A 14,686-nucleotide genomic window follows, 5' to 3' on the forward strand; every position below is an offset into this window, starting at 1 on the left:
TAAAGAGGACAGAGCACTGTGGGGAGCACAGGAAGGGTCAGGTTCCCAGATGTCAGACCCCTACTGATAAAGTGATGGCTTATCCTAAAATATCCATCACATCTCTTTAAAAGGAACCAGTCTGGAAGATATTACTGGTGCATTGGTTTTGTAGTAATCAGGTCAGCTTTAGATAAGAAAATGGGGCCTTGAAGCCAAATAAATTTTTCTCTGAAACGGTTTTTGGGGGGTGTAAAAACAAACAAGTTTGCAGTTCACTTTATTTAGAATCCTCACGAAAGGAGGAATTTTTAATACTATAGTCTACTGTTGCCTAGGTTGTTGCCTAACAGCCACTTCTGAAGTCTAATCAGAGGTGGACAGTTTTTGAGCACTTGCAAGCTCTTTGCTCTGTAGCTGGCTGGATCACGGATTCTGGCTAGCTTTAGTCCCCCTGCATTCCTCCAATGCCTCTCCTTGCAGGATAGGATCTGTTAATCATCATAAGCGCACTGCTACCGGGCAAGCAGAAACCCGAGAGACATAGCAGCTGCGCACTCTTGAAGAAAGAAGTGGAGCGCACATTGTTTGTCACAGCCATGTCCATGTGGCGGTGTCTGGTACTGGTGTTCAGCATCATATTCAAGTGGATGATCTCAGGCTGCAATACCAGAAACATCCACCGGGACTGCTGTGTTGACAATAGAAGTGTAAAGGCTGTGGCACTAGGGAAAGCGCTGCAGATTTTTTTTTTAATACTAATTAAGGGGGTACTAGACCTCAGACGACATCATACAATGATGATACTAAAATAGCTTTACACATTATAACATGGAGGGGCGTAAATACTGCATCCCACCCCTCATAAAATAGTTGTCACAGCTTTTATCCCCATGTCTTGTACGTACTGTATCTGTAAATGCCTCATTCTCTTCATAAGTGATTTCTACCATAATACTCTATAAAATTAATCTCCGCCGCGATGACAATGAAGAGCGCAGAAGCGCACTGACATTGTCTGTACCGAGCGAGCGCAAGGAAATCTAAGAGCCGGCTACAGGAGCCAGAACAAAGCAAGAATTTCTCTTGATGGATTAGCGAATGTCTATGAAAATACCGCCACATTGCTGAGCGCTGCAGCTGATTTGGACTCTTGGCTATTACCGGACTTGGCGTTCAGCAGTTTCCTAGAGCTATGAACTCCCTAAATCGCCTCTAAATATAGAGAAATTTATCAAAGGCTCAATTGGAAACTTCAAAAACATTTTAAATAGACACCAAGAGACGCGTTTGTAGTGTAAAGGTCATATTTATTAGGAGATTAAGAGTTGTATTATTCCGGGGCTATAAATACAGCGCAGCTGACTTCGCTCACAGTCAGACTTACGGACGGCCAATAACAATTCATTTTGTGGATACCCTGGTCCGTTTGTTCCAAGAAAAGTTTGCTCCATAAGACTTGGATTTTGGCTTTGGAATCCTCTTCTCGTCAAGCTCGTAACTCCATCCTATAAAAATGACATAGAGCCAGGCCTTGATTAGATGTAAACACGGGGAACAGAAACTAAACATAGAAAATTACCGGCAAGCGACATTTTTTCATTCTCACGTGGCCGTGCAGTGGTATCAAGCATCAAAGGGACGGGTTATATACCAGATGTAAAGATGGGGGGCGAGCGAGAGCAGGGATGGGAGAAAATGGTTTTATTCTGCTTTTCATACAGCCCGACCTTCTGGACATGTAGAAGGACATACAGGGCTCAGACTGTACGCAAATATGAGCGGTAAATATTACAAAGACGACATTTTTACTAAAACGTTACACTTCAATTCTATTTAAATTGGTTGTCCACTACTTCACCATTGATGATCTATCCTTAGGATAGGTCACAATGTCTGATCAATCGGGGTTCAACACCCAGCACCACCGACCGATCAGCGGTTCTCGGTGCTGACGGTGGAGTCCACCTTTGCCCACTTGCAGAGCTGATCCGATAGTGGCCGCAGCTGGGTACTGCAAATCCACCTCCCACTCAAATCAATAGGAACCTCTCCATTACTAATACCAGGGTGTGAGGTCAGCTAACATCAACCCCAAAAACCATTACCCCGATTCCCAAAGCACCGGGCAGCTGAGAAGAGCCAGGCAAAGCGCCAGATTTGGTGCATATAATGTGTCACTCCATTTCTGGGACGGCTGTGGGCTGGTATTTTTAGGCTGGGAAGGGCCAGATAACTATGGACCTTCCCAGCCTATTTATAACAGTTCCCAGCTGTCTGCTTTACCTTTGCTGGTTATTAAAAATAAAATAGGGGTGATCCCATGTCATTTTATTTTTTAAATTATTAATTTACTTATTAGGTTAAACAAATGCTCTTTAGTGCAACATGAAAGGCACTAAAGGGTGCAACTTTGTCATATGTAGGGGGGTTGTGAAATAACATTCTATCTAATATATTTCTATCATTGTCCAGATATAGCTTTATATTTTTTGTTTGTCTTTATATGTGTTTAAGTGTTGAACTTTTTGCTTTGGGCAACTTCCTGTTTGATCTGCTGCCTGTGTTTCAACCAATTTTATTGAGAAAAAAGCATGCATCAAAAACTCATGGAAAAATGCAAGTAAGCTACGGCGCTGAAAGGTTGCAGAAATTCAAAAGAGAGAGTCAAAAACTCAACAATGATTGTGGTAACGTACCTCTATAGTACTAGCTCCAAAATATATTTTCCATGTCATTTTTTACCCCTCGGTTTCTTTATTCCACACCACATAAAACATTTTTTATTTATTTTCAACACATTATATGGTAAATTGAATAATGGAGTTAAAAATTATAACTTGAACCACGAAAAAAACAGCCCCTCGTGAGGCTGTGTAGACAGGAAACGTTTACTGGAAGACTGGGAGGAGAAAACGGAAGACGGGTAAAAAAGGGGTTAAAGAGGTTGTCCATTTGGAAAGTCCATTTTCATCTACTTGTGACATTCAGTTACTAGATGGGGGTCCGGTGTTCAACATTCCAATCTTATGCCTGGAAAACAAAGCCGCTACGAAGAGTCTCCAGCGATGAAGGACCGGTCCTACATTACCCACTGAAGTGGATGGGGAAAGGTGCAATGACTACAAGATATAGACAGCTTTGGGGTGAATTTTAATAACCCCAGGATTTTTCAGTTTTGTGCTTTTGTTTTTTTTTTCCCCCCTTTTGCTCTAAGAATCTTAACTTTTTTATTTTTCCATCAACATCTCTGTATGAGGGCTTGTGTTTTGCAGGACATGCTTGCCCTGCCATTCAATGTACAAACATTATTTTAGTGGAAAGATTTTTTTGAAATAAATAAATATATACAGCTCTGGCAAAAATTAGGAGACCACCACATCAAACCCTGTCATGGGCAGCCCAATTCTCCAGACCTGAACCCCATTGAAAACCTCTGGAATGTAATCAAGAGGATGATGGATAGTCACAAGTCATCAAACAAAGAAGAACTGCTTACATTTTCCACCAGGAGCAGTGTGAAAGACTGGTGGAAAGCATGCCAAGACGCATGAAAGCTGGGATTAAAAATCATGGTTATTCCACAAAATATTGATTTCTGAACACTTCCTGAGTTAAAACATTAGTATTGCTCTTTCTAAATGATTACGAACTTGTTTTCTTTGCATTATTTGAGGTCTGAAAGCACTGTTTGTTTCATTTTAATTTTGACCATTTTTGTCAGAAAAAAAATCCAAAATGTATTGCTTGGAAATTTGGAGACATGTTGTCAGAAGTTTTATAGAATAAAATAATTTAGATTCTACTCAAAAATATACCTATAAGGAGAAAAATCAGACAAACTGAACATTTTGCAGTGGTCTCTTAATTTTTGCCAGAGCTGTATGTATATGTATATATATCTAATATATAAAGCTGAATGTGTGTGTGTGTGTGTGTGTGTGTGTGTGTGTGTGTGTATGTATGTCCGGGACTGGCATCTGAACTGTCGCAGCTACAGCAACAAAATTTTGCACACTCACACGTCTGGACCCCGAGAGCGTCATAGGCTATGTTGTGAGGTGAAATTTTAACCCCACGCTTTCCAATTCACCAAACAATTTTGCCTCTATCTACATAATGGGGGAAAAAGTGAAAGGAAAAGTGTTGGAGGCAAATTGACAGCTGCCAGATGTGAACAAGGGGGACTTAAAGAATGAGAGCGTATATACCGTACAGTTGCTAAGGTGGGGCCCCGACATGGGATACTCACCACACATGGGGATATGAACATGCACACAAAATGCGCCACACTACCACCTGCTTGAACACATATACCACCCTCAGCACACATTTCACCACACATACACCAACCTCGCCACATAGAAGTCGAAACACAAAAGTTGCTGCTCAAAACTCGCCACGCGTAATACTCGCCACATGCAAAACTAGGCTCACGCAAAACTCGACACACGTTCAAAACTCACCTCATGGGAAAACTCGCCACACGCAAAACTTGCACCCGCGGAAAAATTGCCACATGCACAAAAGTTGCAACACATGCAAAAGTTGCCTCACACAAAACTTGCACATACTCAAAAGGCACCACACATAAAACTTGCCACGTGCAAAACTCGCCATGCGCAAAACTTGCTGCACACAACTTGCTACACTAACCTGTCACATGCAACTCGACACACAAAAAGTTGCTACACGCATGTCGCCACACAAAACTCATCTCACAAAAGTTGCTACATGCATGTCGCCACACGCAACTCAACACACACAACTTGACACACGAAACTCGCTCTAAAACACACACAAGTCTGGTATTATCCTTCAAAAATAAAAATCTGATTAATAAGCAGACAAACTACAAGAGCAACAAATGTACCATATAGGAAATACGCCAGCTGTCAGTCACATGACCTGTCTATTATGTGTGTGTGAGCTAATATATACTGCCAGGGGGAGGGCTTCCTGTTGGCTGGGGATTTATCAGGCTGCCAATTTAGCTTACAAATACTGAGGTAAAAATACTGACCAAATAACGTGTGAACGAGGTCTAATACAGGAGGAGATGACATACAGATATATACTATGTACAGGGGAGATAACACACAGGTATATACTATATACAGGAGAGATGACACACAGGTATATACTATATAGAGGAGGAGATGACATACAGGTACATACTATATACAGGAGGAGATGACATACAGGTATATGCTATATAGAGGAGCAGATTACATACAGGTATATACTATATATAGGAGATGACACACAGATATATACTATATACAGGGGAGATGACACAGGTATATACTATAAGAGGAGATGACATACAGGTATATGCTATATATAGGAGATGACATACAGCAGGTATATACTATATACAGGAGATGACAAACAGGTGTATACTATATATAAGGGAGATGACAAACATGTATATACTGAGGTGAAAATGAGAGGTGTGAGGTGAAAATGAAAAGGAGTGAGTGCAAAATGAGAGGAGTGAGGGAAAATAGTGGAGTGATCGGAAAATGACAGATGTGAGGTCGAAATGACAAGTGTTAGGGGGGAATGAGAGGAGTGAGGGGGAAAATTAGAGGAGTGAGGGGAAAATGAGAGATGTGAGAGGGAAAATGAAAGATGTGATGGGGAAAATGAGAGAAGTGAGGTGCTATAACTAACCACAGATATTTACTATGCCCAGGCAACGCCGGGCTCTTCAGCTAGTCTAAAATATAAAGCTGAATGTGTGTGTGTGTGTATGTATGTCCGGGACTGGCATCTGAACTGTCGCAGCTACAGCAACAAAATTTTGCACACTCACACGTCTGGACCCCGAGAGCGTCATAGGCTATGTTGTGAGGTGAAATTTTAACCCCACGCTTTCCAATTCACCAAACAATTTTGCCTCTATCTACATAATGGGGGAAAAAGTGAAAGGAAAAGTGTTGGAGGCAAATTGACAGCAGCCAGATGTGAACAAGGGGGACTTAAAGAATGAGAGCGATGGTGCTCTCAGTTGCTAAGGTGGGGCCCCGACATGGGATATTCACCACACACGGGGATATGAACACGCACACAAAATGCGCCACACACTACCACATGCTTGAACACATATACCCCCCTCAGCACACATTTCACCACACATACACCAACCTCGCCACATAAAAGTCGAAACACAAAAGTCGTCGCTCAAAACTTGCCATGCGCAAAACTCGCCACATGCAAAACTAGGCTCACGCAAAACTCGCCACACGTGCAAAACTCACCTCATGGGAAAACTCGCCACACGCAAAACTTGCACCCGCGGAAAAATTGCCACATGCACAAAAGTTGCAACACATGCAAAAGTTGCCTCACACAAAACTTGCACATACTCAAAAGGCACCACACATCAAACTCGCCATGCGCAAAACTTGCTGCACACAACTTACTACACTAACCTGTCACATGCAACTCGACACACAAAAAGTTGCTACACGCATGTCGCCACACAAAACTCAACACACACAACTTGACACACGAAACTCGCCCTAGAGCACACACAAGTCTGGTATTATCCTTCAAAAATAAAAATCTGATTAATAAGCAGACAAATTATGTGTATGTGTGAGCTAAAATATACTGCCTAGGGGAGGGCTTCCTGTTGGCTGGGGATTTATCAGGCTGCGAATTTAGCTTACAAATACTGAGGTAAAAATACTGACCAAATAACGTGTGAACAAGGTCTAATACAGGAGGAGATGACATACAGATATATACTATGTACAGGGGAGATAACACACAGTATATACTATATACAGGAGAGATGACACACAGGTATATACTATATAGAGGAGGAGATGACATACAAGTATATACTATATACAGGGGAGATGACACACAGGTATATACTATATACAGGAGGAGATGACATACAGGTATATACTATATATAGGAGGAGATGACATACAGGTATATACTATATACAGGGGAGATGGCACACAACAGGTATATACTATATACAGGGGAGATGACATACAGGTATATACTATATACAGGAGATGACATACAGGTGTATACTATATATAAGGGAGATGACAAACATGTATATACTGAGGTGAAAATGAGAGGTGTGAGGTGAAAATGAAAAGGTGTGAGTGCAAAATGAGAGGAGTGAGGGAAAATAGTGGAGTGATCGGAAAATGACAGATGTGAGGTCGAAATGACAAGTGTTAGGGGGGAATGAGAGGAGTGAGGGGGAAAATAAGAGGAGTGAGGGGGAAAATGAAAGATGTGATGGGGAAAATGAGAGGCATGATAGGAAAATAAGAGAAGTGGGGTGCTATAACTAACCACAGATATTTACTATGCCCAGGCAACGCCGGGCTCTTCAGCTAGTATATATATATATATATATATATATATATATATATATATATATATATATATATATATATATTGTTCTGAAACTCATAACTTTACTTTTCTGACCATGGAGCAATGTGAGGGCCAATTGTTTATGCCCTGGGCTTACATGCATTTTTGATGTTTTTTTAAGGTGGAAAAATTGCAATTTTGGCCATTTTTTTTTCATCGTTTCTACTTTATATTCCGGTAGGTAGACAGAATTTTAGAGAAAAAAATAAATAAAATTATATATATCTATCTATATCTATATACATATATATATAGATATATATATATACACATATATACACACACACACATATATATATATATATATATACACACACACACACACACACACACACACACATATATCTTAATATTCAAGTGGATTCAAGTGTTTTATTGTGGATATTTTATTACAATTAGTATTTTGTCATGTCACCCTTACATTTTATCACCATCTGCAGTCGTTTAGGCATGGATTCAGCAAGGCCGGCTAAGTATGTGGAGTCCATGTTTACCCACAGTGTCTTCAGCACTTCCTTTAGATTGTTGATGTTGCTGGGTCGTGTCTCGTGTCCTTTGAGCCTCCCCTGACCATCCTGAAAGTGCTCTCATCACTAAGCATCACTTTCTTCCACTCTTCAGATGTCCAACCTTGATATTTCTTACATAAGGCAAGCCTTTTCTTCTTCATTGCTGCTGTGAGCAGGGGCTTCTTTGCGGCATGGCAACTTGGTAGACCCAGATCCTTCTGCAGGCGGTGACGAATTGTCCTAGTTGCGATGTTTTGGAGGAGCATAGGGTACTTGTTTTTTAGTTCAACATCAGTTATACAAGGATGTGACATCACTTCACAAGCTTATCAGTCCTTGGTGAAGTCTTCTTAGGTGCACCAGAGCCTAACTTCCTCTGCAGTACCATCCCAGGAGGCAATGATGCCGCCGACCGCTTCAGTTGATAAATTGCTTCTCTTGACACTCCCAGATCTCTAGCTACAGCAATCACCGAATCCCCCTTCTCTAGGCAGAGTCAAGGCACGGGATTTCTCTTCCATTTTAAGCTTCTTTCGACCCATTGTGGGAGATAATAAAAAACTGAGGGAGATAATAAAAGACTGCCTAATAGCAAAACTGGCTGAGCTGCACATAACAACCAATCAGAGTGCAGCTTTCGCTTTACCAGAGAAGTGAAAACTGAGCGTTGATTGGTTGATATTTGCAACAAAGCCAGCTTTAATATTAGACCGTTTTTTATTATCTCCCCCATTGTGTACACTTTTAAAAAGTGAAATTATGATGTGGATTTTATATGTAAAGTTTTTTTTTGCTGCGCAAGTGTAAAGATTTTTTTTGCCGGCACTGTGTATATATATATATATGTGTGTGTGTGTGTATATATATATATATATATATATATATATATATATATATATATATATATACACACATATATACACAAATATATATATATACACACACACATCTCACATATATTGTATTTTTTAGTTCCCTGCAGTCAGTTGATCTATTATGGTATATACTATTGTATATAGTGCGATACCACAGGATTGCAGCATATAAGGAGATTGGTAAATGGCTGAGCTTCGCAGACGGACCAATGTGGCATGTATGGGCCCCTTCAGCAGATCTCCGGCTGACACGGTGACTCATTGCTTCCCGGTAATCGTGGATTCCAACACAATCCCATAAATGCTGCTTCCAGAGATTCATAGCTGCACTTAAACGGCTAAACGACAGCGATCGGAGCCAGCTCCAGGTAGATGGCGGCTGTGTAACACAACCAGCATCTGCCTAGTATGACGCTGTCTTACCTCCTGTGGGGCTTCATACTTTCCTAGGTCATTAAATGTTAGAGGGGATGTCCACTACTTTTATATTGATGACTGATCCTTGGGATATCGGTATAGGATCTGTGCGGGCCACCACTCCCACGTTATGTGATCTCCTACAGCAGCACTGGGTGTAAACCGTGTAGGCAGCAGAACACCGCAGCGCCATCGCACCGCTCAGCTGCCGCTGCCAGGAACGGCAGATCAGCGCCGATTGAACAGCAGCTCTGTGCACTGTTCACACCCGGCTGCTGCTGGTAACAGCTGATCGCTGGCAGCGCCAAGTGTCGGATCTCCATCGATCTTATCAAAGTAGCAAAAAAATACTTTCAATGCATGTATTATGGACTCATTTTTGCAGTTGGGTTTCATAGAAAAGTGGCTTTTACAGGCTTTTTGTTTCCCTGCATTGTGTTCGCTGCAGAATGTACTACCAGGGAATCCATCAGTGTGCTCCTTCAGGCAGAGTTGGAAATTATTTTGTCTTTTTATCAGCTGATTTATGGGCATATCAAATTTGAGCTGATCTTTGCAGTGACCATAAAGCAGCCAAGCGAGGTTCAGAAAAAAGTTACAAACTCCTAGTCATAACATGCTCCCTGACGGTTTCTCAGTTAACTCATTCTGCAGCCAGTGAAAATCCAGTGAACGGTCTTATTTAATTTACCCTGTGGCCATTCTGAAAGTAACACACCCACTGCCAAATTTCTCCAAAGACAACAGAATCAGAGGACACTCTACAACCTGCGTAATGTCAAAGTGTCCATCTAAGAAGTATAGGTAGTGGAGGATCCCCTTACGGCATACAACATCACAAGTCATTTGGCACCAAAACAAAAGCTGAAGAATGAAAGAATTAAGATAATGACGAGGATCAGTAACGTTACTCACTGTTCTTTTCAGCAAATGCAATAGCATCTTCTTTACAGGTGAATGACAGAACCATGTTAGACAAGGGATCAGCGCTACAAAACAAAGTACAGGATTACACGCAGTGTCCAGTGTCATTATCCAATCTATTACTTAGAAGGCGCAGAGGACAGAAGTGTGAGGTCTGCAAAGGAGGGCACGCATCCGCAAAAGAGGACACGCATCCGCAAAGGAGGACACGCATCCGCAAAGGAGGGTAAGCATCCGCAAAGGAGGGCACGCATCCACAAGGAGGGCACACATCCACAAAGGAGGGCACGCATCCACAAAGGAGGGCACGCATCCACAAGGAGGGCACGCATCCGCAAAGGAAAGCACGCATCCGCAAAGGAGGGCACGCATCCGCAAAGGAGGGCACGCATCCGCAAAGGAGGGCACGCATCTGCAAAGGAGGGCACTCATCCACAAAGGAGGGCACACATCCACAAAGGAGGGCACACATCCACAAAGGAGGGCACACATCCACAAAGGAGGGCACACATCCACAAAGGAGGGCACACATCCACAAAGGAGGGCACACATCCACAAAGGAGGGCACACATCCACAAAGGAGGGCACACATCCACAAAGGAGGGCACACATTCACAAAGGAGGGAACGCATCCACAAAGGAGGGCACCCATCCACGGAGAGCACACATCCACGAAGGAGGGCACGCATCCACGAAGAAGGGCACGCATTCACAACGGAGGGTACACATCCACAAAGGAGGACACACATCCACAAAGGAGGGCACACATCCACAAAGGAGGGCACACATCCACAAAGGAGGGCACATATCCACAAAGGAGAGCACACATCCACAAAGGAGGGCACACATCCACGGAGAGCACACATCCACGAAGGAGGGCACGCATCCACGAAGAAGGGCACGCATTCACAACGGAGGGTACGCATCCACGAGGAGGGCACACATCCACAAAGGAGGGCACACATCCACAAAGGAGGGCACACATCCACGGAGGAGAGCACACATCCACGAAGGAGGGCACGCATCCACGAAGGAGGGAACGCATCCACAAAGGAGGGCACGCATCCACGAAGGAGGGCACGCATCCACGAAGGAGGGAAAGCATCCACGAAGGAGGGCATGGCTTTATGCTTCCAGCAAACTCCGACACAGGAGCCACCAGAAAACCCGTCACTTCTCTTTTGAGAAGCAGCTGTCAGTTTGAACTATAGCTTGTTGTGTAACCACGGCCCAAAAGGGATTTCATGGATGGTGATTATTATTGGGGTTCTCCATTTCAGACTATCTCTGAAAGTCACAGAACTCACAGAAGGTCCAGCAAGATGTCTGTCCTCACGATCACGTTTTAATCTTACACATCTCCAGAGACACAAGGGACCTCCAGTGTTTATTAGGACTAGTAACCTTCTCGCATTCTGAGGATTACGTGGAGGAAAATGACCAAACTTAGCTTCGGGAATGTCTACACGAGCTGCCAGGTTGATTCGACTGTTAGTGGCTCCGATGTTTATTATAAGAGTGTAATTACATAGTTAATCTTCTGTAACAAATTTCTCTCACCAACAACATATGTCGCACAGAGCTCCGAAACTTGAAGAGGTATACACAAGCCAGCAAGCTGCTAACCATGTGTATACATTCTCCGTGAAAGCCGCACAAAGTGTGGGCCGGGACAGAGGGTCACAACTCTCGAGAAACCCTAAGCGTACACTGCGGGACTACCTGCGCTAAGACGGTAAGAACACCCGCATCAACGCTTCTTACGGCCAAGAGTAAATATTGAATGATTAAAGTCAGGAAAGTATCAGAAGAACAGGTTATAGATTCTGCTTTATTACCTAAGAGGCAGCGCTACTTTTGACAAAGGCTTGTAGGATAAAAACCCCCCAAAACAACAGATCTTTTTTTTATTTCTGAACCATTCTATAACCCCTATTTTTCATTTTTGTACTTTAGCTTCTTTCCTCTTTTTCGAAGCCCCTTAACTTTTTGTCGAACATCCGCGAGACATGCAGGCGCGGGGGCTCGAACATGTTTTGCACAAAACTCTGGACTTTGGTTTGTGTTTCCGAGATTTGCAACCACTTTGTTTTTCCGTGAATGGGAGCTGTGTGACGGCTTGTTTTTTTTGTGTGGCACATTGATGGTGTTTTCGATAAAATGTTGGGTTACATATGGCGTTTTCATTGCTTTTTACTACACTTCTTGTGTGATGTTTGGCAGCCGATAAAAATGGTAATTCTGGAGCTTAGACTTATTTTTCCCTTTACGGAATTTACCATATGAGTTAATTTTATGAGAGTACAAAGATGGCATCCCCAACCCACATGTGTGTCATGGGGGTCTATGTGCACCAGAGCAGTTGTATGACGTGACCGTTTCACCTAAATGCTGCCGTTGGAGCCAGCCATGATTGCTGCTGTTAGAGGCAGATGTCCGCACCCTATATGTAATGTACAGTGGATATTTAAAGTCTACACACCCCTGTTAAAATGCAAGGTTTTGTCATGCAAAAAAAAAATAAGAAGAATAATAAGAAGAATCACTTGAGGACTTTTTCCAACTTTAAATGTTTCAAATACTCTGTACAAATCCATTAAGAAACAAACTAAATTCAATTTGAGGATAAAAATTCGAACAATACTAAATAATGTGGTGTTGCATAAATGTGAACACCCTCTTATAATTGGGGATGTGCTTGTGCTCATAATTTGCTGATCTTACACTCAGGTTACATAGTAGGGGGTACAGGACTGTCATCATTTACAGGGATTCTGATTAATCCCATATAACAAACGTTAGCTGCTCTAGTAGGATTTAGCAGATATTTTCTCAGTTGCCTCTTTAAGCAAAAACCATAGTGTCCACAAATAGCTTACAACACAGCAAAGGGATCTCACTTTTTAAATCAGGAGAAAGGGTACAAAAAAATAAATTATACCAAGGTAGACGTCCTCAAGAAGTGGCTTAAATGAACTGGGCGTCCTTCAAAAACTGATGAAAAGACAAGAAGAAAATTGTTCCAGGATGCTGCCAAGAGGCCTACAGCAAAATTAAAGTAGCTGCAGGAATTTCTGGCAAGTAGTGGTTGCGTACTGAATGTGACAACAATCTCCCATAGTCTTCTTATGCCTGGCCTGTGGGGTAGAGTAGCAAGACAAAGAAAAACATACAAGCCTGGCTATGTTTTGTCCAAAGCTACATGCCAAAAGCAAGTGGGACAACGTGTTTTGGTCTGATAAGACCAAGGTGGAACTTTTTGGCCATAATTCCAAAAGATATGTTTGCACAAAGCCAACATTGCGCAGCACCAAAAGACCACCATACAGAGTTCCTCTTTGAGCAGTGCTGGCGCACGCGCAGACATATTGATAGGTTTCACTGCCTGGGAACAGGAAGAGCAATCAGTACATCTCGGGCGGTCGGCGTGCCATGTGCCACCACCAATGTGATCAGCACGATACAGCTATCATTTTACAAACTATTGATTCTTACGATCCTCCCACAGCCATTGTGTTATGCCATTGGCTCTGACGCACTATAAAAGTCCACATTGCTCCCCTTTCCCCTTACTTATGCCCCCTGAAGAAGGGTGAAACGCACGTCGGGGCTAGGAACACTTCGGTCAGACGATCCTCCTTTTTTCTATAGGTATTTAACTATTAAATCACTCCTGTATTTTCTCCTATATGGTGTTAATTGGTTGGGCTTCTTTTTACATATGTCGTTATACGGTCTAAAACATGGAACAATAGGTTGGAATGCATACTATACACGATTAATATTACTAGCACCATTCGGACCATCTATTCTACTGTGTTCTATATAACATCTCCTTCTATGAGGTTGTAGGCTAATTATGCAAATTGTCTCTTCAGAGAGGAAGAGAGCTAGAACTCTAGTGCCACCTATTGGAAGGTAGCAATCCTACAAGTCAATGTTGATGAGGTTGTAGAAATGCTACTAATATACTTTATATAGCCTGATGCAGTAGTGCTCCTGATGTTTTCTTGCCTTTTATGTGTATCTTATTGTGTTTATATGTTTAATAAATTTTGAATAAATACATGTATTTATACTATTTGGAGTATCTTTGCACCTGTCCTATCCCGTTAGGTTACCCTCTCGGGATTTTGTGTTGTATTGCCACAGAGAAGCATGGTGGAGGCAGCATTATCCTTTGGGACTGTTTTTCGGCAGCTGGAATCAGTGCTTCAGTCAAGGTGGAGGGAATTAGGAACAGTTCCAAATCAGTTAAAGAAGATTTCCCTATAAACTTTTATCATCAATTAAATGTGTGTTTATGTGCATGTAATGTAGTGCGAGTGCGTCAATATACTCACCCAACGCCGCTTTCTCCGGTGACCAGCGCCAATTTTCTCTGCTTCTACGAGACATCACCGTCCTGCAGACAGGCCGGGTCACACTGTGCTCGGCGTGAGCAGGAAGCATCTTTTACAGTGAAAGCCCATGGAGCATCAGAAAGAATCAGAACAAGGATCCAGAGGCTTTCACTGTAACATAGAATGAGCCGGCTAGTCAAAACTAAAGTGACGTCCCAGAGAAGAA

General features: G+C 42.5%; 1 protein-coding gene across 1 annotated transcript in view; it reads right to left on the minus strand.

The window, feature by feature from the left end:
• Positions 1-1,268: 1,268 nt before the first annotated feature.
• NDUFS4 (NADH:ubiquinone oxidoreductase subunit S4) overlaps positions 1,269-14,686 on the minus strand; it is a 200,326-nt gene continuing 186,908 nt past the window's right edge. Inside the window, exons 4-5 of the mRNA XM_069748510.1 lie at positions 10,109-10,182; positions 1,269-1,487 (exon numbers count right to left, since the gene is read on the minus strand). Of these exons, the coding sequence (XP_069604611.1) occupies positions 1,384-1,487; positions 10,109-10,182 (178 nt within the window). The 3' untranslated portion in view covers positions 1,269-1,383. The remainder of the gene's footprint in view (positions 1,488-10,108; positions 10,183-14,686) is intronic.

Source organism: Ranitomeya imitator, chromosome 1 (genome assembly GCF_032444005.1).
Source record: "Ranitomeya imitator isolate aRanImi1 chromosome 1, aRanImi1.pri, whole genome shotgun sequence".
In the NCBI taxonomy this organism is placed as follows: Eukaryota; Metazoa; Chordata; class Amphibia; order Anura; family Dendrobatidae; genus Ranitomeya; species Ranitomeya imitator.